At 42.4% G+C, this 27,147-nt stretch overlaps 1 protein-coding gene across 2 annotated transcripts; it reads left to right on the forward strand.

Moving 5' to 3' along the window:
* The first annotated feature begins 1,666 nt into the window (after positions 1 to 1,666).
* LOC138792292 (CD209 antigen-like protein C) lies at positions 1,667 to 26,947 on the forward strand. Of its 2 annotated transcripts, XM_069969591.1 has the most exons (9): positions 1,667 to 2,186; positions 9,057 to 9,225; positions 12,705 to 12,803; positions 16,811 to 16,921; positions 19,346 to 19,387; positions 21,969 to 22,010; positions 23,525 to 23,676; positions 24,374 to 24,486; positions 26,546 to 26,947. In XM_069969591.1, the coding sequence occupies exons 2-9, from the start codon at positions 9,180 to 9,182 to the stop codon at positions 26,664 to 26,666; spliced, it is 726 nt and encodes a 241-aa protein (XP_069825692.1). In that variant the 5' UTR covers positions 1,667 to 2,186; positions 9,057 to 9,179; the 3' UTR covers positions 26,667 to 26,947. The 2 variants fall into 2 exon arrangements, with proteins under 2 accessions (XP_069825692.1, XP_069825774.1); XM_069969673.1 differs by lacking the exon at positions 19,346 to 19,387.
* The last annotated feature ends 200 nt before the right edge of the window (positions 26,948 to 27,147 follow it).

The raw sequence follows: 27,147 nt of genomic DNA on the forward strand, positions 1-27,147 counted from the left end.
TAATATACACTAATTATGAGAAATACACATAAAGTGCTATTTTGCTCAATTTAGTAGATCAGCAGAGTTCAATTTCTCTACACAGACCGTGACGTCATGAACCAGGGTGTAATTCCTATGGAGTGTCCAGCAGGGGACGCACTATATGTAGAAGTCAATGTGTAATGTAGGGTCTATGTAGTGTAACCTATGTAGCTGAGCCTGCACAATAGGGAAAGGTGAGTAAGATGTCCACCGGCTCCCACAGATCTCTAAGAAAATGCAGCTCCCCCACTCTTGTACTACAACTCTCAGCAGACACTCCTGGCTGCTGCTCAGCCCGCACGGCAACGGGCAGCAGGGGAGAGAGATGCATTTACCTTCCCCCCCTCCCTCCCCTGCTGCCCTGTGCAGGCTGAGCTGCAGCCAGGAGTGTCTGCTGAGAGTTGTAGTACAAGAGTGGGGGAGCTGCATTTCCTAGAGATCTGTGGGAGCCAGTGGACATCTTACACACCTTTCCCTATCGTGCAGGCTCAGCTACATAGGTTATTCCCCTATTCCACGGGTCGTCAGAGGAGCAAACGAGCGCTCTCAGCGCTCGTTTGCTCCTCGTTCTCCGCTCGCTGCCGCCGCTATTCAACGCGGCAGCAGCGAGCAGGTGAGTGCGGGAGGGGCGGCGGGGAGCTGCGGGGGGCTGCCCGGGGGATTGTCCGGGCAGCCCATAGGATACAGCAGTGTCTGCTGCTGACGCTCCTATTCAACGGAGCGACGGCAGCAGATCGCTACTATATCAGTCGCTTGTTTTTCAACATGTTGAAAAACAAGCAACTGCAACAATCAGCCGACATGAACGATGTCGGCTGATCGTTGCACTCTATTCCACGGGACGATTATCATTCGTAGCGGCCGATATCGGCCGAATACGGACGATAATCGTTCCGTGGAATAGGGCCTTTACACTACATAGACACTACATTACACATTGACTTCTACATATAGTGCGCCCCCTGCTGGACACTCCATAGGAATTACACACTGGTTCGTGACATCACGGTCTGTGTAGAGAAATTGAACTCTGATGATCTACTAAATTGAGGAAAATAGCAGTATATGTGCATTTCCCATAATTAGTGAACTTTTCTCATGTAATAACATATGAAAAAATACATTTAGCCGGACTTCTCCCTTAAGACTTTCTGCCAGGACTGCACCTCTTTACAACTAAAGATGGTTATATCAGGTTGTTAGTCATGATGTCCTGGCTTACAGTCTTTCTGAGGCTCCTTGGTTATAAAGGGGTATTCTGGGGAAATTTCTACATGTAATTGTGCTCAGGTTGCTGTCTAGTAGAAGAAACACACATACTTACCTTCCTTGCTCCCCTGCCGCCACCATTCTCATGGAGTCCTGATGCTGCACTGCAGGAATTTTTGGTGTTGGGCTCTACACATGGAATTGTCTACTTAGACAGAGGCTGAGGTGGAACACCACTGCTTACACATATTGGTTGAGCAGGCAGTTCTACGCTCCAACCCTTCAAGTTCTGCAAGGCTTTTTCAGAATTGCAGGGGAACAAAGAGGATGAGTATATCAATTTTTTTCTTTTATTTGAGAATAGCCTAAGCAAAAGTATCTTCCCCCTATAATACCCCTTTAATGGCCTTTTACACCATTAGGCTATGTTCACACAACATATCCTTTCGTAAAAGTACGGCCGTTGTTGCAATCGGCAACAACGGACGTACTTTTTATGAAGAGGTACGTTGCATAGTCTTCTATGGGATCCCGGCCGGAGCGTATACACATAGTACACGCTCACGGAACCGCCGGTCTCTTACGGTGTATGAACATGGCCTTACTCCATTAGGCCCAACAAACGTTCATGAACGATAGATTGTGCAGGCGCTCACACCACAAATATTGCCCAGTGTGAGGCCCCATTTTACTTGCTGCTCGTAACAGCAACCATCTCGTCATTTAAAAGCAGCCATAGTCTTCAACAGGCTGTGAAGAGTATGCAAAGAAGAGCATTGCTAACCAATACCGTTCTCTATGTAATACTATCACATTAATATGTTATTAAAAGAAATTTAGAAGATTCTTTAACTGAAAGTTAACATGAACATTTTCCCAACAAAGAACAAGATATCATGAAAATGAGGGGGCCAGACAGTACCATACAGAGTTTCATCAGATCTGACTCCATGGTAAGACAATGAGGTCCATGGGCACCATTTGTATCCTTTGACTGATCTGGTACTGTTGTTTCTAATACAATATAGCCAAACATTGCAATTAGGGATGGTCCGAACCGGCCGAGGTTCGGGTTTGTACGAACCCGAACTCTCGGCAATGATTCCCGCTGTCTGTCCGCTCCGTGGAGAGGGTGGATACAGCAGGAGGACTGCCTGGAAAACTGGGATACAGCCATAGCCATAGGCCAGTTTTCCAGGCGGTCCTCCCACTGTATCCACCCTCTCCACGGAGCGGACAGACAGCGGGAATCTGATGCCAAGCATTCGGGTTCATACGAACCTGAACCTCGGCAGATTTGGACCATCCTTAATTGCAATACTTTACATAAATAAACATTGCCATACAGTGACCAAATAATAGCGCCATCACCAGAAGCAACTGACCCTCAGTATCAATCACTGATATATGATACCCTCTATATCTCTATAGCTGGATATACAGTAGCATCTGTTGCACCCATTCCCAACCCCTGTAGACTCTCTTTAGCTGGATGTTAGCTGGATGTTACCTCGCGATTCACCTCAGTAATATGTTCACACAACGTGCATTTTATGCCAAGAACACACGTTGTTTAAATGAAAACATGGACGTTCTTTTCATAGTGAAATGGGTTGCTTTTAAGTCAATGCAAACAACGGCCATGCTTCAAACGGTGTATTGAAGAACAGCGGAATAATGAGCATTTCAATTATTTTCGGCCGCTGTGCATTGACTTTAATGCAGTCTTCATAGCAAACAACGGCAGTTGTTTGGACGTTGTATGAAAATATCCTAGGAGTGTAATGAGACCAGAATGGTGGAGCTCCCAGCAGGGTGAAGGTCCTGGGGTGATAATTTCATTATTATAAGTCTATATTGCTATTGTAACTGATGTTTGCCACCTTTTTGCTTAAAAATAAATTTTAAAAAATGTTAAAAAAAAAAACAACAACACTTGCATGTTTGGTGAAGTCTTTCTGCACGTTGGCCTGGACGCTTTTCTTAAGGAAAAAAAAGTAATAATACAAGATGTACCATTATTCTTACTCTGAAATGCACAATGGATGCCACAGCTCACCGTACTGTGTTTTTGCAATGTATTACCACTGCAATGAAGTCTATGCCATGCAGTGGAGGAGGACAATGCGGTCTCCTGTTGAAGAGACTGGTCTGTTCCTGAGAGCTGTTGGTTCACATAGGTATACATGTTTTTCACTTATAAATTCCTTTGCAGGAGTAAAGCCAGGAAGTGTTGTAGCAGTAATACCAAGAAGTGTTGTAGGAATAATACCAGGAGGTGTTGTAAGAATAATACCAGGAGGTGTTGTAGGAGTAATGCCAGGAAGTGGTGTAGGAGTAATGCCTGGAGGTGTTGTAGGAATAATACCAGGAGGTGTTGTAGGAATAATACCAGGAGGTGTTGTAGGAGTAATGCCAGGAAGTGGTGTAGGAGTAATGCCTGGAGGTGTTGTAGGAATAATACCAGGAGGTGTTGTAGGAATAATACCAGGAGGTGTTGTAGGAGTAAAGCCAGGAAGTGTTGTAGCAGTAATACCAAGAAGTGTTGTAGGAATAATACCAGGAGGTGTTGTAAGAATAATACCAGGAGGTGTTGTAGGAGTAATGCCAGGAAGTGGTGTAGGAGTAATACCAGGAAGTGGTGTATGAGTAATGCCAGGAAGTGGTGTAGGAGTAATACCAGGAGGTGTTGTAGGAGTAGTACCAGGAGGTGTTGTAGGAGTAATGCCAGGAAGTGGTGTAGGAGTAATGCCTGGAGGTATTGTAGGAATAATACCAGGAGGTGTTGTAGGAGTAATGCCAGGAAGTGGTGTAGGAGTAATGCCAGGAAGTGTTGTTGGAGTAATACCAGGATGTGTTGTAGGAATAATACTAGGAGGTGTTGGGAGGTATAACCAGGAGGTGTAGCAGAAGTAATACCAGGAAGTGTTGTAGGAATAATACTAGGAGATGTTGGAAAGTATAACCAGGAGGTGTAGCAGGAGTAATACCAGGATGTGTTATAGGAATAATATCAGGAGGTGTTGTAGGAGTAATACTAGGAAGTGTTGGAAAGTATAACCAGGAGGTTGATGATTGGAGAAGATGGTGAGAGGAATGACTGAAGAACGGCACCCAGATCTTGTGGTTAGGATGGGAATCTTGAGAACTTGAGAAGAGAACACAGCCAGGAACACTTCTTGTGGAACTGGAGCAGAAGAGCACACGTACCTCTCTCCTGACAGGGGAGAGAGGACACACACACAACCTGTCCCCCTGAAGGTGGAAGACAGGACTGAGGCAGACAGGAAGTCACATAGTATTCCCAGCCAAAGCAGGGGCAGTCACGTGACATCCAGCCATTGCATCATCACACCATTAGGACATATAGGACCAAATATACATGAAAAGTACCATACTTGAACACTGGGGGGCGACATAATACCCTTAGGCACTGATAACTGAACATGCATACAAGAAATGAATGGAATAGCAGACCTGAACACTGAGAGGGGTGACACAATACACACAGTTTGCAGTGGACCAGAGCTTTCCAGAACAGAATGTGCTATAATAAAGGTGCAGAGATAAAGTGACAAATAAATACTCTGTTCTGGGAGACTGCAGTTGTACTGTTCTGACGCCAGTGCCGGTTGGGCACACAGGTATGCTGGCGCACCTGCTTTTATTTTAGCAAAGCTGGCTATACCCTTTCCCCTGTGGTCGGTGACCTGCTGGGCTGTGAGGGGGTCCCTTGAGTATGTATTACGGTGCTCCGGAGTGGAGTTTTGACCCACCCAGACTATCGATACCGCCACCCACAGAAAGGGGAGATGCCCCTAGGATGTGATATCCACTGTGTAGGTTCTGGAATAATAATCACTGAGTCCTGTTACCATAAATAAATCTACTTTACTGAGAGAATACTTTGTACAATAGCTGATAGCAGACTGTAGACGTGACAGAACAGAATCTGCACTGAGACCCTGTAGGGTAGAAGAGCTGAGAGTTGTAGAGAGGAGTTTGTACTGAGAGTCCACAAAGTGGAGAGGAGTTTGTACTGAGAGTCCCAACCCAGGGTAGAAGTGTGTTCTGCTGGAACTTTAGAAGAAGAAGGAAAAGTAGAATACTTAAAGCGTAACTGTCATTTCAGGGCCATTTAAAAAAAAAAAAAAACATTAAATATCAATAGTTCAAGCGATTTTAAGAAACTCTGTAATAGGTTTTATAAACCAAAAGAGTTTCCTTCTGGACTGAAAAAGCAATCTCCCAGCCTCCCCCCTTCCTTCAGAAGCAGCAGGATTTCTGTCTCCATTATGTGGCTATGGAGAGGGGAGGGGCTGTTAGGAGTGACTGAGCTCGGAGGATTTCTGCAAAGCACAACACCCTGCAATCTTCTCTCAGTAAGTTCATAGATAAGCACTGACCTTTCTGACACCTGAATCCAGCATTTTAGGTGCCCAGAGAGTCTACAAACAGCTGACCTTCATGTCACCTCTTCCTGCTCCCTCATCTCCCTCAGCCCCTCCCCCCTTCATAGGCTTACAATGGAGAGAGCAGAGCCCGTCTTCACTGGCTTCTCTGTAATGAAGACGTGTTTGCCTGATAACGCACAGATAAGAAGTCAGGAGGGGAGGCTGGGAGATTACTTCTTGAGTACAGAAGGAGCCTTTTTTGGCTGATAAAACCTATTACAGAGTTTCTTAAAATCACTTATACTACTGATTTCTGCAATAAAAAAAAATATGACAGTTACGCTTTAAGACTTGAAAGTAGAAGTATACTTGTGCCCGTGTTTCGACCTTAGCTGTCGTTATACCACCTGTTGCCCTACAATGTCGGGTGACCCATCCTATGAGGGTGACACAAGCCCTAGACCTTGTTACCTGAGTTGAGCAGAGTGGCCAGGTTTACCTGGTTACACCCGCACTGCGGGATAGAGCAAAGTTGCTAGAAGCCTACATACTCTATCAGGATCATTTCCTCTTGTTATCAGGATACTGTCCTCCACTGTTATTAGAGATGTTCACAGTGTGGGTTGGGATAATCTCTGACTTGTCCTCTCCTTTAGTGGCTTAACACTGCATAGTGAGTACAAGTGCTGCTTTCAAGAAACTGGTGATTGCATCTCCCATGTGTGTCTATCCACTACCACAGACTAGACTACACTGGATAATGACTGGGTGTGGGTGTGTTTTTCCTTTCCCCATATGACAACTTCCTACAGGAGGTGTAATGTCCCCTGTGAGTGGTGGAGAATAAAGTGCAAAGAAAAAGGAATATAGAGATAGGTGAAGAGAAAAGAGGGCTCTCATTGGTGCGCAGATTATAACCCAACCCACCCAACCTGGGCCCCCCGGCGGGGGTTGCTGATCTTAAAGGGGAGGTTACAGGGTCACAGCAGCACAGAGGATGTCAGGAGAGGAGGGTGCTGATCTTATAGGGGAGGTCACAGGGTCCCAGCAGCACAGAGGATGTCAGGGGAGGAGGGTGCTAAACCTATAGGACAGGACACAGTGTCACAGCAGCATAGAGGATGTCAGGAGAGGAGGAGGCTGACCTTTTAGGGGAGGTCACAGGGTCCCAGCAGCGCAGAGGATGTCAGGAGAGGAGGCTGCTTGTCTTATAGGGGAGGTCACAGCAGCACAGATGATGTCAGGAGAGGAGGTGCTGATCTTTTAGGGGAGGTCACAGTCTCCAAAGAGCACAGAGGATGTCAGGAGAGGAGGGTGCTGATCTTATAGGGGAGGTCACAGGGTCCCAGCAGCACAGAGGATGTGAGGAGAGGAGGGGGCTGAAACTATAGGAAAGGACACAGTGTCACAGCAGCACAGAGGATGTCAGGAGAGGAGGTTGCTGATCCTATAGGACAGGACACAGTGTCACAGCAGCACAGAGGATGTCAGGAGAGGAGGGGGCTGATCTTATAGGGGGAGATCACAGGGTCCCAGCAGCACAGAGGATATCAGGAGAGGAGGCTGCTGGTCTTATAGGGGAGGTCACAGCAGCACAGAGGATGTCAGGAGAAGAGGGGGCTGATCTTATAGGGGAGGTCACAGCAGCACAGAGGATGTCAATTAACATGTTAGTTTTCTGTTATTGCCCTTTATTAACATATGGGGCCATCTGTCCGCCCTATGCAGCCTGCCCCAATAATCATTGTCCGCTGGTCCCACTGCGAGGCAGCCTCCCCTCCCCCCAGCCCTAAATGGTCCATGTTCCGGACCGGTCCCACCACCCCAGTGCCTAAATTACATCTTAGACGGGCACAGCACAGGCTGCTCCTCTGGACTGGAGCCTGGCGGCTGCTACGCTGTTCTGCGCTGGTCGTCTTCGGCATGGGCGGCGGACGGCGGTGCACGGTGCTCAGACAGCTGACGCTGGGCAGACGTGCTTCTTCTCAATGCTGCACTGTCTCAAGGCCCGCCCAACTGGAGCAGCATACAGCCGCAGCGTACGCACGGAGGACAGGGGTCAGGTTGTTTCTTCAAGTATTCTTCTATGCACTCCAGCATCCCGGCAGAGCACATTACTACTTGGGTTGAGACTCTCATGGCACTCTCCTCTCTACTACCTCAGTACAACCTTATCAACTCTATTACATCCGGCTTAGCACTTATCACACAGATCTGTTGGTTCTATATTTGTGTATTTATTGGAACTTTATCAAAGGCTTTTCAAGATTCGCTGTATTACCTGCTGCACATATACAAGAAGTAAACCAAGTCAACGTTATCACCCGAGTCTGTAATTATTCAGGGAGGATTACTACACCGCTCTGGTCATCCGTGATAGCAACACCTGTAACTATACTATTCCAAGGGACCCTGCAGCAGCCCAGCAGGACACCGACCACAGGGGAGAAGGGCATAACCGGCCTTACACTCTAAAAGCAGGCGTGCCATCACACCTGTGTGCCCACCACGCACTGGTGTTACGTGACAAAACCCTTAAGGTCCGGCTGTACCTCGGCCATCCACCACAAGGAGTGGCATCACACTTCCACCTAGAAAGTGACCGGCCGTCCCACCGCTACAACATTGTCCGGGGGTCACCACAGAACATTAGAATTTATTCGTCTGCTCCATTTACTCTGTTCTCTGCATCTGACCCTGACTATTCTCCTGATTACTGTTTTGTACCATACTGTTGTTGTCCTGGTTTGTCTGACTCCTCTTATTGTGTTTGTTTGTCTGTCCGTGTTTTATGTTCCAAATATCGAGAGTAGGGAACATCTTCGTGGTTGTCTGTGGCCATTTAGGGCCGTTGAGGCAAGAGGCAGGGACAGTGGGTGGGACTAGTCAGGGCTCACTGTCCTTGTTTGTGTGTGTGCTCTTTGCCTCTCCTGATAATTATTGTGTGTTTTGTTTGTCTTGTCGGTGTCTTGTGTTTGCACTGATTGCAGAGAAGTTGCAGTCTTCAGGTTGGGACCGGCTTGTTAAGAAGTCGGATTCCCCAAAAGGCGGGACAGTGTGTGGGAGCAGTGTCAGAATTTCACCTAGTTTGTGTATACCGTGTGTCTCTGACCTGTTCTTCACAGTTCGCTCATCTCGGATCATTTTTTTAGTATTTCTGGAAGCCCTTAAGCCTCAATACAAAATGTAAAATCTTTTACGAGGTCTCGGATTGGTTCATATGGTGGAAGAGTCTATGGTGCAATGGCGATTCCTACTTCTGCACCCCTTCTAGCTGGGCCAGTTTCTAGGGAAACCCAGATGTACCATTTTTGTAATTTAATTTCGTAATTTCAAATTCTGCTGATAAAATAAGGGTGTTTTGTTAATTCTGCAGTAACACTCATTGTTTCCTTCTTCTTTGTGGTTTCCCATATCATTCGGAAATAGATAGACAGATATAGACATATATTACATGCAGAGATTTCTAGTGACACTTGATGCTGATGCCCAGGACATAAAGTAACATCGCTAGAGAACACAGCACAGGACTCCACAGCTGACAGCCTGACAATGAGAAATAACCAAAAGATGAATATTCAAGATCATACAAGAAGAGGTAAATGATACCCAGCTCCTAGTAGTACCGCTCCATCAGATGGATCCTTCCTGACCTTAACCCCTTAAGGACCGTGCTAACTTTCCTTTTTGCGTTTTCGTTTTTTCCTCCATGTGCTTAAAAGGCCATAGCATTTGCATTTTACACCTACAGACCCACATGAGCCCTTATTTTTTGCGTCACTAATTGTACTTCGCAATGACAGGCTGAATTTTCCCATAAAATATGCTGCGAAACCAGAAAAAAATTATATGCGCAGTGAAATTGAAAAAAAAAAAACGCAATTATTTTTCTTTGGGGGGGCTTCTTTTTTACGCCGTGTGTCCTATGGAAAAACTTAGTTGTCATATATGTTCCTCAAGTCATTACGATTAAAACGATATATACCATGTATAACTTATATTGTATCTGATGGCCTGTAAAAAATTAAAACCATTGTTAACAAATATACGTTCCTTAAAATCTCTCTATTCCCAGGCTTATAGCGCTTTTATCCTTTGGTCTATGGGGCTGTGTCAGGTGTCATTTTTTGCACCATGATGTGTTCTTTCTATCGGTACCTTGATTGCGCATATGCGACTTTTTGATCGCTTTATATTACATTTTTTCTGGATTTGATGCGACCAAAAATGCGCAATTTTGCACTTTGGGATTTTTTTGGCGCTTACACCGTTTACCGTGCGAGATCAGGAATGTGATTAATTAATAGTTCGGGCAATTACGCACGCGGTGATAAAAAACATGTTTATTTATTTATTTTTATTTGTAAAATGGGAAAAGGGGGGTGATTCAGACTTTTATTAGGGGAGGGGATTTTTTATTAATATTTATTTTTTTAACTTTCCCTTACAGTAATATGAAGCCCCCTGGGGGACTTCTATATACACAGAACTGATCTCCCATTGAGATCAATCCTGTGTATATAATAGAGCAATGATCCATCAGATCGGTGCTCTATTATAATGGTCTGCTGCAGACCATCTGAATAGATTGCCGAGCCGGGATCAGCGTCATTCCGACGCTGAGCCCCGGCCGGCTCATTAGAACGGATCTCCCCTCCGCGATCGCATCACGGGGGGAGATCCCCCACTGGACACCAGGGAGAGGGGGCACAGCTGCTATTCAAATGCAGCTGTCAGCTTTGACAGCGGCATTTGAATAGTTAATTAGCCGACCGCGAACAAACAGAACCCTGGCATGGCAGAATGTTTGTTTCATCTGTTTTACATGTTATTCAGAATAATAAATCATTATTTTTGGGGTGTGGAACCAATTGTCTGCATTTCTACGATTTCTTATGGGAACATTTGCTTCGGTTTATGAGTGGATTTGGATTACAAGCAAGGTCCCAGAACCAATTATGCTCCTAATCCAAGGCACCACTGTATATATATATATATATATATATATATATATATATATATATATATATATATATACACTACGTCTACTCTCTGTTGGCATTATTTGTCAAGCCTTAGAAATCTACCAGCAAATTATCAAAATTTCAAATGTCTAATGTGGATTTGAGAGTCTTTTATGCTGCAAACTAACCCCCCCCCCCCCCAAAAGAAAAAAAAAAAAAACTTATGGTTAATTTGTTCGCTCTATGCTAAAAATGACATGTCATCTATGTTCCTCAAGTCAGTACAATTACAATGATAGGTAACTTGTATAACTTTTATTTTTAACAGCTTTTTTATTATATGATAGGATTTTTTTTATTAATGAAAAAACTTTTTTGTTTTTACACACTAACGAGAAGTCCCCCTGGGGGACTTCTATTATAACTACTAAACCTACAATAACCCCATAACAAATTGAATCCACAAATACTGATTATATATCCAATTAAATTTTATTGAGAAAACAACAACCCATTAATCCCCTAAAAAACATAAATCACACAGACAATTTAAAAACAGGAGGAGTCAGGACCGATATTATACATACTTGTACAAAACAATTCATAAATAACACTAATACAAATGACTATAACATTACTCGTATGGTACTATATATTATTGCACTGAGTGAATATGCTTCAATCCCTGTATATTGCAACAACCCCAAATAGCAGCAAATGTATATTGGACACACTGTATATAGCAGCATACACTTGATTGCACATAAATCCAAATTCAGACAGTGTGTGTATATCCCTGTAAGGATACACCCAATGATTGCACATATGTCCCTGTACCTATGTATAACAAATCCAAGCTGCAGAGTTGCTGATCCACTGAGATGTTCTCAGAGAAGTGTATCGGGATATATCACTCACCCACACTGAATATCCTGACTCCTCCACTCCACACCCCAACGCGTTTCGCCGCTGCTTTAACCAGGAGCGATGGATAGGAGGAGTGTATGGTGCCTTATGAGGGGGAACTACGTCTGGTGGCCAATTATGCAAAGTGTCCGGTGTTAACTTACCGGCGCGTCCATGAACGCATGAACAGCCGTCCGGACGCCATGTTCCTTCAAGTCTCCGCCCACAAATCAGGCGTCATAGCGCCGTCATTGAGGGTGGGAGTGTCCGGAACACCGCGTCCGTCGGCGCATGCGCACACCGACGCGCAACACCCGACGGCCATCTTGGAAATGGGAAAATTTCCCATATCCATATGTAGCTAGGAAAGGATACTGGATGAGAGAGCACCGGTGAACAAACTAACTAAAGTCAAATGTGCAAATCAAACCCTGCAAAAAATAAAGTGACAAGTGCAATGTGTTACTAAAATTATGTAAAAAAGATGACATTAGTGATATATATATATTGTGAAAATATAATAAATAGAAAATTGATTGTTATGCCAATGTGATAATGTGTGTATGTGTATTTATTAATAATTCAAACATAATCAAATGTGAAAAGTGAACATGATAATGTACTATGTGATATAAGTGAATAGTGTGGTGAATAGTGTAAAAAATATATATATAAATAACTCTCAAATAAAAGGAATTTCCATATATATATATCTCCAATGATTCCAAATCAGGATTATGTCTCATAAAACATAAAAAATTCATATTAATGTCAATAGATAATAACCCTAAATGCATATAATAAAAAATGTCAAAAAAAATCACAAATAACCAAAAATTCTATTATAACTAAACTGTTCTTTCATTGAGATCTATGCAGTACATATGTAATGCATAGATCCATAAGTTCAGTGCACCATTGCTTTGGGCTACTATTCATGTGGCAGGAGTGTCTGGTGCACTAGGGGTGCTAGGCCCGCCTCCATTGCAACAAACATGCTCATCTTCATAGAATGAAAACCGTCTGTAACTACATAACAGGGTGGCAGATCTCCGGTATGTTATGGTATGCTGGTACGTCCAGCTTTTATGTTACTAGCACTGATGAATATTTGAAAGCTAAGCTGTGATTGGCTGCTATGGGTAACATAGAATATTCCTACTGTAAGAATGCACAATAATTCTCCACTAATGTCTCTAATTTTCAGACTTCTGTACTAAGGACGATGTGTATGTGAATTCTATGGAACGAAACCACGAAGACTTTACCAAATCTATTTGGAAGAACAAAGCACCAACAACCAAAAGTAAAGCTTATTACATGTTCATTTTAAATCTGAACCCTAAAAGGAATACAAAAATAAACACAAGATTATCAAAGATTAATATATTTTATAGGAATACACACTCAAAGAGACCAGGGATGGGAAACCTTCAGCCCATCTGCTGCAAAACTACAACTCCCATCATGCCTGGACAGCCTGAGCTTTGGCTGTCCAGACATGATGGGATCTGTAGTTGTGCAACAGCTGGAGGGACGCAGGTTCCCCGTCCCTATGTTGTAATCATAAACACATATAAGATCTAAAATCCTACTTGTAGTGTTAGCAACCCGTTACTATGCTATGCAAAAACCAGGAATATATTTTGTGGCCTAGGCGGTTCTGTAATAAATTCCCCCTTGAATATACTGATGCTACTGTATACAAAAAAAAATTTAAAATCGCCTCTTGGATCAAAAATAGCCTCAAAGAATGCATATGTTGCTGACCAACAGCACTAGCAATGAAAAACAAATTTTCATTGCATGGAGCAATGCACAACATGTTTTAAATCGCCATGCAGACACAGGCTAATGCATTTGGTTGCGGGGTTCATGTGTGCTTGATCCAGAAACCAAAAACTCCAATAACAAAAACTACTGAAAACAAAAAATAGTAATAATTAATTGATTGTTTCCTGACATTCTAGCATTGCATTTTTTACACACTTACTTAGAAACACTAAATAAGCAATGCAGGAACACAATCTAATACTCACTTCTTCCTGCTTCTTTCTGTAGCCTTTATGTCTTCCTCTGCACTGCATCCTCTAGTTATCGTCCTCACAGAGGAGCAGAGCACTCATTATTTTGACAGATATTTTTTTTTTATTCTTCATTAAGCAGCAATCTATTTAGTAGCTAAATGGTAATGCCGTGGATCTCCTTTTAACCTAATCTTTGCTGGACTGGGTGCAGTGTGTTCAGCCCAGCTATTAAATGGGTTGGCCACTTTATAGTAAAATTATTCAGTGTACAACATTAGTAAGTGTACGCACTGCACTTTTCTGACAGCAGCTCCCTATGTACCTCATAGAGCTAACATCAGGCACCCCTCCTCCAGGCTCCTGCTCTGTTGTGATTTTGTTCATAAGATGGCCAACATGGAGGAGCCTGTATATGCCCATGGAGGACACTTAGGGCTGGGCATGGTCACATGGTCCTTCATGCTCAGCCATTTTATGGATAGAATGACCACAGAGCAGGACAGCACAGCCTGGAGGAGGATAATCTGATGTTAGCTCTATGAGGCACACAGGGAGCCCTGTCAGTAAGTGCAGTGGGTACGCTTACTAATTAGGCTGCGTTCACACTACGTATATTTCAGTCAGTATTGCAACCAAAACTAGGAGTGGATTAAAAACACAGAAAGGCTCTGTCCACACAATGTTGAAATTGAGTGGATGGCTGCCATATAACAGTAAATAACGGCCATTATTTCAATATAACAGCCGTTGTTCTAAAATAACAGCAAATATTTGCCATTAAATGGCGGCCATCCACTCAATTTTAACATTGTGTGAACAGATCCTTTCTGTGTTTTTAATCCACTCCTGGTTTTGGTTGCAATACTGACTGAAATATACATATACTGACTGAAATATATGTAGTGTGAACGCAGCCTAATACTGTAGACTGAACTATTTTACTATAAAGATGCCAACCGCTTTAAGGACAGTATGCAGATATTGCTGCTTATTGTTTGGCCTCAATGGAGTTAAGTGGCAATGCTGTGCATCAACACTTAACTACTTTCTCGCTGAACGAGCAGGATGCATAAAGCTTACTTTCCCTTTTAAATGGAATGATGTACAGGAGGTACTAGCATACAGGCTCCTCAAATCCAAAACCAAACCAATCTCTAAAATATCAGATTTTTAAAATTTCTCTAAAAAAAAAGTGAAAAATTGCTGCTAAACTTCTGACTTCTGCTGAACCTTCTAACCTCAGAAAAATTTAAAAGTGCATTCAACATATATCAATATAATCTACACATGTTGTAAATGTCAGTTACTCACTAATATATGCGGTATGGCTGTTTCAATCTAGAAGAATTTTTTTTTTTACTTTTTTCCCCCATTTTTTTTTTTTTTTTTTTTTAAACAATGTAAACGTTATTACAACATAAAGTAACACTTGTCAGGTAAAAAAAAAAAAATAGGGCTCAGTCATTACAGCCAAAACAGGCCTAGATTTAACCCCTTCCCGCATGAGGGCATAACTGTACATCCTCATGCGGGTGGGGGCATTCAGAGAAGGGTCGTGCGATGACTCCGCTCTGAAACGCCACGGTCCCGAGTGCTATCTGCACCGTCGCCGATCGCCGTGTCCACTAATTAGCTTTTTAAATGAAGCTGTGAAAGTTGACAGCTGCATTTAAAATGCTGCTTTTCTCCTTCCCTGGTGTCTAGTGGGGGGGATTGCCCCCCGCAATCGTGTTCACGGAAAAGCAATCCCCACATCCTCACCCGGCCAGGGTCTGCACCGTAATGGCGCTGATCCCGACTCGACGTTCTATTGCTTTTGGCTGCAGCAGATGAAAGCAACAGAATGCCTCTCATTGATCTATGCAGTATATCCATACTTCATAGATCTCAATGAGAGATCAGAGCAGTTATACTAGAAGTCCCCCAGGGGGACTAACCCTAACCCCAGGGGGGGGAATAACCCTAATCCCAGGGGGGAATAACCCTAACCCTCAGGAGGAATAACCCTAACCCCAGGAGGAATAACCCTAACCCCAGGGGGAATAACCCTAACCCCAGGGGGACTAACCCTAACCCCAGGGGGGAATAACCCTAACCCCAGGAGGAATAACCCTAACCCTAGGGGGGAATAACCCTAACCCAAGGGGGAATAACCCTAACCCCAGGGGGAATAACCCTAACCCCAGGGGGGAATAACCCTAACTCCAGGGGGAATAACCCTAACCCCAGGGGGAATAACCCTAACCCCAGGGGGACTTCTAGTATGTGTGTAAAAAAGTTTGAATCCCCCCCTTTCACCATTTTATAAATAAAAATAAATAAATAAACATGTTTGCTATCGCCGCGTGTGTAATCACCCAAACTATTAATTTATTTCATTCCTGATCTCTCAAGGTAAACGACGTAAGCGCAAAAAAATTCCAAAGTGCAAAATTGCGCATTTTTGGTCGCATCAAATCCAGAAAAATTGTTATAAAATTTGTTTCAAAAGTTGCATATGCGCAATTGAGGTACCAATAGAAAGTACACATCATGGCGCAAAAAAATACACCTCACAGCCCCATAGAACAAAGGATGAAAGCGCTATAAGCCTGGGAATAGACCAATTTTAAGAAACTTTTATTTTCTAAAAAAGGTTTTAATTTTTTAAAAGCCATCAAATTAAATTTATAAAGTTACACAAGTTACATATCGTTGTAATCCTAACAACTTGAGGAATATGTATAACAAGTCAGTTTTACCCTAGGGCCAACGGCGTAAACACAAAACCTTCCTAAAATAAAAAAAATGTGTTGTTTTTTTTTTCAATTTCACAACACATTTCATTTTTTTCTAGGTTTTGCAGCGTACTTTATGCCAAAATTTAGCTTGTCATTGCAAAGTACAATTAGTGTCACATAAAATAAGGGCTCATGTGGGTCTGTAGGTGAAAAAATGCAAGTGCTATGGCCTTTTAAACACGAGGAGGAAACAACGAAAGCGCGAAAACGAAAATTAGCCCAGTCCTGAAGGGGTTAAGAGGTTAAATAATTCTCTTGCCAATATAAAATGGAGTCATTGGGCAAATATTGATAAATGACATCACCTATTGCCAAACTTTTTCAGTATAGATGGTGTTACTCAAAATAAAATGTACTGGCATAACTGTAAAATAATTACTATAAGCATTTCTTACATTTTTACCAAAAGAGTAGTGGATACTTGGAACAGACTGCGAGCAAATTAGTCTAAAATGTTCTAAGTGATCAGATTATGTTGTTCTGATATTCTTCTTTTTTTTTTTCAGGAGAGTCATCCGGCAACATCAAAAAAGTTCACATGATTCTAGCCGCCCTGATCTTTCTCATTATATTGTTCCTTATTTTGGTTGCCGTCACAAGTGTCCTATTAAAATACTGTGAGTATTGGTTATTATAATGGGAGAATTTTACCAAAACTATAAGTTATTGTGTATTTTTGAAAGCTATTATATACTTCCAATTTTGTCTGGAGTAAAGTAATCCACCTCATATTTTTAAGCATATGCTCGAATAATGTTAATGATCTACATTTTAAAGGGGTACTCCAGAGGAGAAAAAAAAAATATTTTAAATCATCTAGTGTCAGAAAGTTATATAGATTGGTAAATTACTTCTATTTAAAAATCTCAAGTCTTTCAGTACTTATTAGCTGCTGTATGTCCTGCAGGAAGTGGTGTATTCTCTCCATTCTGACACAGAGCTCCATGCTGCCACCTCTGTCCATGTTAGAAACTGTCCAGAGCAGGAGAGGTTTTCCATGGGGATTTACAATTAGGGCGGCTTCACACTACGGAATTCTCGCGGACAATGTCCGCGGAATTCCGTCAGCTGTCCGCCCGCACATCTGGGCGCCTTTCCGCCGGCCTCATAGACATCATTCTATGGGCCGGCGTATTCCGCTATACACTGAAAGAAGTGTCATGTCACTTCTTTTAGCGGATAGAATGGTGTCTATGGAGCCGGCGAAAAAGCGCGTGCCCGTGCGGGCAGACAGCTGACGGAATTCCGCGGACATTGTCCGCGAGAATTCCGCAGTGTGAACCCGCCCTTACTCTGGACAGTTTCTGACAGGAACAGAGATGGCAGCAGAGAGCACTTTAAAATTGAAGTAATTTACAAATCTATATTACATCCTGACAGCAGTTGATTTGAAAAACATTTTTCCCGGAGCTCCCCTTTAATAAAATGAGTGTTCTGCTCTGTAAATTAGCTTTGTTTACTTGTAACCTGGACATCATTAAGTTTAACCTTTAGGCGACCCTGGACGTACCTGTACATCCAGGGCCGCCCACAGGTATTCAGAGCGGGGCCGCGCTCTGAACCGCCGCAGTCCCGGGTGCCGAATGTAGCCCGGGACCGCGGCTATTAGCGGGCACGGTCCGATCGCCGTGCCCGATAATTAGATAATTGGATGCAGTTGTCAAAGATGACAGCTGCATCCGATTACCTGATGCAGCCGTTCCCTGGTGTCTAGTGGCAGAGAAAGCGCCCCCCCCCCCCCCCCCGGGAAGTTGTCCCAGAGGAGCAATCCCCGTGTCTGATCCCGGCTCTGCATTCGGTTGCTTCCGGCTGCAGCAGCCAGAAGCAATCGAGTGCATATCTGATCGATCTATGCAGCATATCTATGCAGCATAGATCTCAATGAGAGATTAGTGTACTTATGGTAGATTCTCATGGGGAATAACCCTAACCCCAGGGGGAACAACCCCTTCTACTATAAGTGTAAAAGTAAAAAAAAAAGTGTTATTATTTGTAAACAAAATGTGTGAATTACCCCCCTTTTCCCATGTTATAAATAAATAAAAATAAATAAATAAACATTTTTGCTATCGCCGCGTACGTAGTTGCCAAAACTATTAATTAATCACATTTCCAATCTCGTACGGTAAATGGCGTAAGCGCAAAAAAGTCCCAAAGTGGAAAATTGCGCATTTTTGGTAGCATCAAATCCAGAAAAATTGTAATAAAAAGCGATCAAAAAGTCGCATATGCACAATCAAGGTACCGATAGAAAGAACACACATTATGGCGCAAAAAATGACACCTCGTACAACCCCATAGACCAAAGGATAAAAGCGCTATAAGCCTGGGAATGGTGCGATTTTAAGGAACATATATTTGTTAACAATGGTTTGAATTTTTTACAGGCCATCAGATACAATATAAAAGTTATACATGTTATATATCGTTGTAATCGTAACGACTTGAGAAACATATATAACATGTCAGTTTTACTCCAGGGCGTATGGCATAAAAAAAAATACCCTCCAAATAAAAGAAATGCGTTTGTGTTTTGTTTTTTTTTTTTCAATTTCACCACACATTGAATTTTTTTCTGGTTTCGCAGTGTATTTTATGAAAAAACTCAGCCTGTTATTGCAAAGTACAATTAGTGACGCAAAAAATAAGGGCTCATGTGGGTTTCTAGGTGAAAAAATGCAAGTGCTATGACCTTTTAAGCGCAAGGAAAAAACGAAAACGCAAAAATTGAAATTGGCCCGGTCCTCTAAGGGTTAATATAGGGTAAAATAAGAGGAGACTTAAAGGGAACCAATCAGCCCAATCAGGCTGATATGGTTCCCTGAACTGCTGTATACAGCTCCTGCAGCAGCCGCGGTACGTACCGCGGCTGCTGCAGGAGCTGTATACAGCAGTTCAGGGAACCATATTAGCCCAACTGGGCTCATTGGTTCCCTTTAAGTTACTGCTCTTATCTTTATTATGGCCAATGATAAACTTTACATCAAATGGTAAGAAAAAGCAGAAACTGTCTTCTCACTAGTCTCCTATTTACTCCGCAGATAAACAAGTGGCTGAAGAGCTGTCAGGGCTGAAGAATCACAGTAAGTGTCCTCCACATCACAGACTGTATTCCTCAGGATATTCCTTATCATATATATATGTTACTGGCAGGGAGATTATGGTTTTCTATCAAATACTTTGCCTAATGCAGGAAAATGTATACAGCCCCTCTCTATGCAGATAATGTATCTTATTCTACCTTGTACTTATGAGTCCTAAATTCCTCTGTAGTCTGATCGGCCTATTGTGGTATTATTTAGAGGGGATTTATCAAACATGGTGTAAAGTAAAAACTGTCTCAGTTGCTCCTAGCAACCAATCAGATTCCACCTTTCATTTTCCAAAGAGTCTTTGAGGAATGAAAGGTGGAATCTGATTGGTTGCTAGGGGCAACTGAGCCAGTTTCACTTTACACCATGTTTGATAAATCTCCCCTTGTGTACCCTCATTTAAGAAATATAATTTCCCCATAATAGATATTCTATGGCAGTATTAGCATCCGTGTGCGCCTGAATCCCAATTCACCATAGCCGACAATGGAGAGTGCTGCCGAAGCTCCCTTGTGTGATCTGTCAGGCTTGTGCGGCCGCTATTCAATGAACAACAGGCGCACAAAACTGACACTATGTGTATGCTCTCCGGCCGGGATCTCATTGAGTGCAGTTCAACGTAAGTTTTGTATTACTCACGGCCGTTGTTGATTATCGGCAACAACGGCCATGATTAACATAAAACTTACGTTGTGTGAACCTAGCCTAATAGTGTTTCTATACCCTAATCATTGTTATTCTTCAGTGAATTTCAGTACCCAGCGATCACCCAGTGATCACAGAGGGTTGTTCTGCTTGTTGTTTAATCAGATTCCAACCTGAAGGCCAAGGTTGAATATAGTGGGGTTGGGAGTGAGTCAGTTCTAGTTGTCAGTTAGTTGTAGTAAGAGGGTGTATGAGAAGCAACACTACAGAGAGCTGGTGAGAGATTCTTCCTAATACTGAGCAGGTGGCCAAAGCCCATGTGTGGGACTATACTCTATCTCTTTATAACTTCTGATACCCTAGCTATGTCCGGCTAGAGCACCGCGAGCATGGGGTTGTGGAAGTACAAGTCAGTAGTTTGGTAAATTGCATTAGCCATGCCTCTATTGTAAACACGCTAGGTCCTAAGGGTAATCCTGATGTCTAGCTCTACCCACAAGGTGGGGCCTACATCTGGGTCTGTGTCACTCTGTGCCCACAGACAGCATTAGGCGGAAGTTCATACTCATGGGTGTAGGTAACTCTTCTCTAAAGACTCCTAGCTGTAAGCCAAATAGGATCTCATTCACACTCTACAGTTTCCTGTCCCGCTACACAACTTTTAAAACCAGTTCAAATTGTACTACCAATTCAGCTACATAAACTCAAAAGTTACTTCAGTTTAACTCACACCAAGGTCTATCCTACAAAGCATATTGTCTACAGAGACTGTACCATTACTCCTAAACAAGTGTGTCCAGCTACTGAGCTGTGTAAAGTATTGAAAGCCTTATCTATTAGCAACAGTGTCTGTCTGCTGGAAGTCTGTTCCAAATATCTACTACTCTGATTTAACATTTTCTCATTTTGTTTCTGATCCTGCCCCCACCTAACCTCAGCAGGAGAAGTTTTTTTATGGAGATTTGTTAATTCTCTTGACAGTTCCTTGCTAGAAATGAAAAAGTTTTGAAGAGTTTGGTTCGTCCAGTTCATAAAACTTCAAGTCACCTGTTTGGTTCGACCTGAATCCATTCTAAACAAACGAATGAAATGAAAGCAGCCTGACAAGCTGCCAGCCAATCCTAACAAAGTGATTTGCTTTGTTTGTACTGTAAATTCCTTCATCCCTACGCAGAAGCATTTCTGTCTCCCTGACTTCTAGAATCTGATTGGTTGCTAGGGGCAACTGAGCCAGTTTCACTTTACACCATGTTTGATAAACCTCCCCCTATGTGTTTTTTTTTTTACTTTTTTTTTTATGACTGTTTATAAGCCGTCATCTCACGCCATTTTTCAGAAGTTCGCACTCTAACTCAGGTTCAGACAGTCCAGTCCAGACTCATTTCTATTCCTGACACAGACAGTGCTATATATCCAGCAGGAGGTGGTATATTCTTTCCAGTCTGACACAGTGCTCTCTGCTGCCACCTCTGTCTGAGACAGGAACTGTCCACAGAAGGAGAGGTTTTCTTTTGGGATTTGCTGCTGTTCTGGACAGTTCCTGTCTTGGACAGAGAGGGCAGCAGAGAGCACTATGTCAGACTGGAAAGAATACACCACTTCCTGCTGGGCATACAGCAGCTGATAAGTACTGGAAGACTTGAGATTTTTTTATAGAAGTAAATTACAGATTTGTATAATGTTTTGAGATCAGTTGATAAAAAAACATTTTTTTTCTAGAGTTCCCCTTAACTAAAATGAGTGTTCCATGCTGTTTATTAGCTTTGGTCACTTGTAAGCTGCACATCAATAATTTTACTATAGGGTAAAGTAGGAGGGTATCTGAACTATTCTTCCTATCTTTAGTATAGTCAATGAGAAAACTATACATTGAATGGTAATAATAGGCAGAAACCGTCTTTTCACATATCTGCTTTTTACTTCACAGATCTGCAAATGAATGAAGAGATATCACAGCTGAAGAATGGCGGTAAGTGTCCTGCACATCACAGACTGTATTCCTTAGGGTATTCCTTATCACATATATACAGTAGATACTGGCAGAAAGATTATGGTTTCCTCTTTTATACACTGTCTAATGCAGGAAAATGTATACCTCTCTATGCAGATAATGGCGTCAGATTCTACCTTCAAGTCATTAATGATGTCATTTACACTTGTAGAGAGATCACTGCCCTTACCTTAGTTACTATTATAAAACAATGAATAACAATTACAATTCCTCTGTAATTTGGACATACAGTACATGATGAGCCTATTGTGGTATTGTTTAGAAACTTTGTACTGTTATTTAATCAATATTAATTCTTTATGTAGAATATTAATTAGATATTCTATGGAGAAAAAAAACCTTTATTTTCCTCCTTCCCACACACTTTCCCAAGATACCCTTCTCTATGTCGCTGCCAGCAAGCAGAGTTAAGAGTTGTTTGTACAGAAATGATAATTAAGATGTGTTATTACAGTGCAGCTACATCCAGTGACTCACAGGCGACGTCTTCTCTGATCGGAGTTGCTCACTTTTTCTTTTCTTCTCCACCTGGCCTGCCCATCATAAAGACTTAGTTATTTTATTTTTTTTTTCCTAAAGGCCCTATTACACAAAGCAATTATCGCCCATATTTGGCCGATTTTCGGCCACTACGGCCTATAATCGCTTTGTGTAATAAAAGGCAACGATCAGCTGACAAGCACGATGTCGGCTGATTGTTGTCTTTCAACTTCTTTCCGTGTTGTCTTTCAACTTTCTTTTCTATGACGTCACGGAGGGGCGGGGCCAACGGTAGCCGTGAAGTGGCTAAGTGGTGCTGTTGCTGTGAAGCCCCGCCTTCTTAGCACAATTTGCAGTTGATAAAAGATCACTTTTTACTTGAACAAGCACCATGACGTATGATATAAAATAAGGTATGAAAACTGCTAAATTTACCCTTTACACCTGTGTAGAGAAGTAAGAATGCAAAAAGGGGGTAACAGTGTCACTTTAAGGTAAAAGCACTCCAAGTGAGTGCTTATAGTTAAAATTTACCTATAAGTGCTCATTAGGAGTGCTTATAGTTAAAGGCATAGGGGGCCAGCCCAGTTGGAACAGCTTTCTGGGACATACTTGGGTCATTAATTTGCTGGACTGTCTCTTTAAAATTGGGAGAGTCCCAGCAAAACCGGGACTGTTGACAACTACGTGTGTCACATATTACTGTCACTGAAATGCAGTAGTGAGACTTTGCCTGATTGTTATATACAGCCATGTGAAGTACGTATCAGAGAACCTCATTCCCCGGTCCACTGCTCAGTGTCACAACTCCTGTGACATATTGTTTATACACCCACAAGCTACAGGCTGCAGAGACAGGAGTTACGGGGTTTTTGGGAGAGTTTTTTTTAACCTACACATATCTGAACGTCATAGGAAAAATAAAGTCAGTCAAGACAACACATTTAAATCTAAAACTATGACTGCGTAACAGCTGTATTCTGTTCATATAGAGATTACCTGCACACCGTGTCCTGATGGCTGGAATACGACTGGATGCTCATGTTACTATGTGTCTGAGTATAAAACAACCTGGGATGAGGCCCGAGATAAATGCTTCAATATGAACTCTACTCTTGTAATAGTAAAGAACAAGACTGAATTGGTAAGAGCTGTATACAGGAAACGAGAATCACCCACCGTTATCTATTCCAAAACAAAGTAATAGCCGTACATTATACACTGTATCTGCAGATATTCTCCATTATATGAAAATAAAATGCAATCATTTCAATTCCACACATCAGTCCAGGAATAATATAGAGCAGCATAGATATTATTAGACAATCGTTTAGAAGTTCCTGTATGTGGATACCTATTGTAACAGATGTGTAAAGCATTGGTTATCTTCCATCTTGGTTGCTATTACACCTCTAATATGGCTTTTGTAGTGCAGCCTATATTTCCCATAATGCTTCTGTCACTGCGAAAACAAAGGGGGTGGAGTCTTATGACTGAACTTGAGTCTAAATCCAAGTGCAGCAAGTGACAGATCAGTGACATAGATTTTCTGACTTCTAATTCACACTATAGAGTATAATATGAGATGCAGCTTAAGATGGTCAGCTGTCAGGCTGCATCTCATACGACACACTAGAGGATTTGCACACAATTCATAGAAAGTCAGTAATCCAACAGAAATTGACATTCTATCTATGCATTGGATCATGTAATTTCCTGGTTGTCAGACTGGAGGTCACATTACACAGTAAGAATATTGTATCAATGGAGCTGAGCAGGGATGAAACAGATAACACTGCAGGATACTATGTATCTATTATCATTGTCACAAAATTTCATAGGATACTTTGAGTAAATTGTATAAGATGGATGGGAGATACTGGATCGGACTAAGACGAGACCCAGAAAACATTCAAACCTGGAAGTGGCTGGATGGGACCCGAGTCTCCTTTAAGTAAGTGCAGGAGCAGGAGGCGTAATATACCAGTCTTGGAGAAAAAACTACATAGTAACTAGATAATGTTACATCACTAATGTCAGTTTAAAAAAATAATTCTCACAAAGACATGTCAAAAGTTTTGACAAAAGAACGGAGCCTATTACACGGCTCGATAATCGTGCAACAAGGGCTGTATAAATATAGTATTTAATTAGCGATGACCATGCAGCCCTTGCCTTTAGTGTAAAATAATAAACTTTATATATACCTCTCTGTTCTTCCAGTGTTCTTCTGACTTCTGCCTGCTGCTTAGAATTTCTGAATCACTTTGTGGAGTGACAGGTCGCTCAGCCAATCACTGGCCTCGGCATTGTCCCACCTTGGCCAGTTATTGGCTGAGCGGCCTATCACTTCAGAAGTTCTGGCCAGCGGGCAGAGGGCAGAAGCTATAAAAACACCAGGTAATTGTAAGGCTTATAATTTTAAGCCAGGATTTAACAACACGATCAGCAGATGATCTTTGTCAGCAGCTGATCATTGTCTTTATTACACAGAGAGATAATCTGCTGAATCGGCCTGATAAGGGGGGGGGGGCAACAATAAACTACTCAGTGTCTAGAAAATAATCAGATCAGAATTAATGTGATAAAACCATATGATGATACTCTGCTATACAAGAATGTACAGACCTATGGGTGTGGTCAGGCCTGAATCAGTCTGTAATGATGATGATGGTGCTGGAAGGGGCTTCTTTTCTTGTCATCTCCATCCAATAAGATTTATAGACCAAAGCCCCTATAACACGGGCTGATCAGGAGAAGTAAGCGAGCGCCGACCTGTCAGATCAGTGCTTGCTTGCTCCTCGCTCTCCACTCGCTGCCCGCACTATTACACGTGCTGACAGCGAGTGGGTAAGAACGCGGGGGGGGGGGGGGCTAATAGATCTTTAGATCTATTACACAAAGCCAGCAGTTCATTGTTATCCTTGAAGTTTTTATCAACATGTTGAAAGACAAGGATCAGCCGACATAATGCGTGTCAGCTGATCGTTGTCTTTTAACACTAGCTATTAAACTAAGCGATTATCGGCCGTAATGGACCATTATCGGCCACTTATGGAAGATAATCGCTTGGTGTAATAGGGCCTTAGGGCCGATCAATAATGTAAACAAGCACTGATCTGCCAGATCGGCGCTGGTTTACTGGGCCTATTTCACGGCCTGATGATCGTTTAGCGAGGGCTGCAGGGAATTCATTACCGATGTCCTTGCAGCATACATTACTGAGGCTAGGTTCACACTGCGTTTTCAGCATCCGTTTAACGGATGAGTTTTTTTTAACGTCCAGAAAAATAGGGTCAGCAACGTTTTTTTGTCCGTTTTGGACCGTCAAAAAAAACGGATCCGTTTTTTTTTATAATGGAAGTCAATGGAAAAACGGATGCACACAAATGAATCCGTTTTTTGCAATCCGTTTTTCATGCGTTTTTTGCAAAAAACGGATGCGTTAAACGGATGCTGAAAACGCAGTGTGAACCTAGCCTTAGCAGGGCTTCTCCTCCGCTCCATCTTCATCCCGGTCGCGCTCGCAGCATCAGCTCCGGAGCAGCCTGACTGAGCTGTCAAATCGCTCAGCCAATCACTGGCCACGGCGGTCCCGGCCTGTGATTGGCTGAACGGTCTGACAGCTCAGACAGGCGGCACCGAAGCTGCTGCTGCACGTGTGACCGGGATGAAGACGGAGCGGAGAAGAAGCCCTGCTAGGTAATGTAAGCTGCTTGAATCGTCGGTGACCAGCTGCGCATCGCTATTCCACGCATCGATGCACAGTGGGTGACCGATTTTTTTAGGTTTGGACCTAAATAAACGATCAGCCGATTACCCGATCATCAGCTGATCGTTTTCTCTATTCCAGTGAACGATTCAGCCGATTATCGCTCTGTGGAATAGGCCCCTTAAGACATAAGACAAACCAGTCTCCTGATTGTATCTTTGGTATTTTCCATCTATTGGTTTATATTACACTTCATTTTTTTTCTGCAAAATGACATTTGTTCTCATTCTTTCATTTACAGCAACTGGAAAGAGAATCAGCCCAGCAATTACCTAAATAGAGAACACTGTGCAGAAACCCAATCCGGACCCTGGAATGATGAATACTGTTTGAATGAGTTGTATTATATCTGTAAAAAGTAACCTGCTGAGATCCATTCTATACCGAGCAATGGCAGAACATGGAGCTCCTGGGTCCTAATGCAGAATCTGTACCCCACCTACCATACATAATACTTCGATGGCAGGGCACCAGTATCTGGATGGAACTCTTACTTTACCACCCCTATAGCTTCACTTCAATACCACAACTATGTAAATTGCAGAGAATAAACATTTCAAACTCTCTTTGTGTTATTTTAGCTGCATAAAAACCACCGGAGTTAAAGGGGAGTTACACATATTACATCTCCTGAGATAGGCCATCAATAGGTGTAACTGGAAAAACCCTTAAAAGTGTCACTGTCATTATAACTTTCAAAATCTGAATCAACAGTAAATGTGATTATAAAGCAAGTTTGAAATTTACTTTCATTATGATTTATTTTTTTTATCATGGAAAACACGGCACTTCCTGTTTTCAGTTTTTTTATTTGTTTGTTTGTTTTCCAGAAAACAGGACGTC

Source organism: Dendropsophus ebraccatus, chromosome 1 (genome assembly GCF_027789765.1).
Source record: "Dendropsophus ebraccatus isolate aDenEbr1 chromosome 1, aDenEbr1.pat, whole genome shotgun sequence".
Lineage (NCBI taxonomy): Eukaryota > Metazoa > Chordata > Amphibia > Anura > Hylidae > Dendropsophus > Dendropsophus ebraccatus.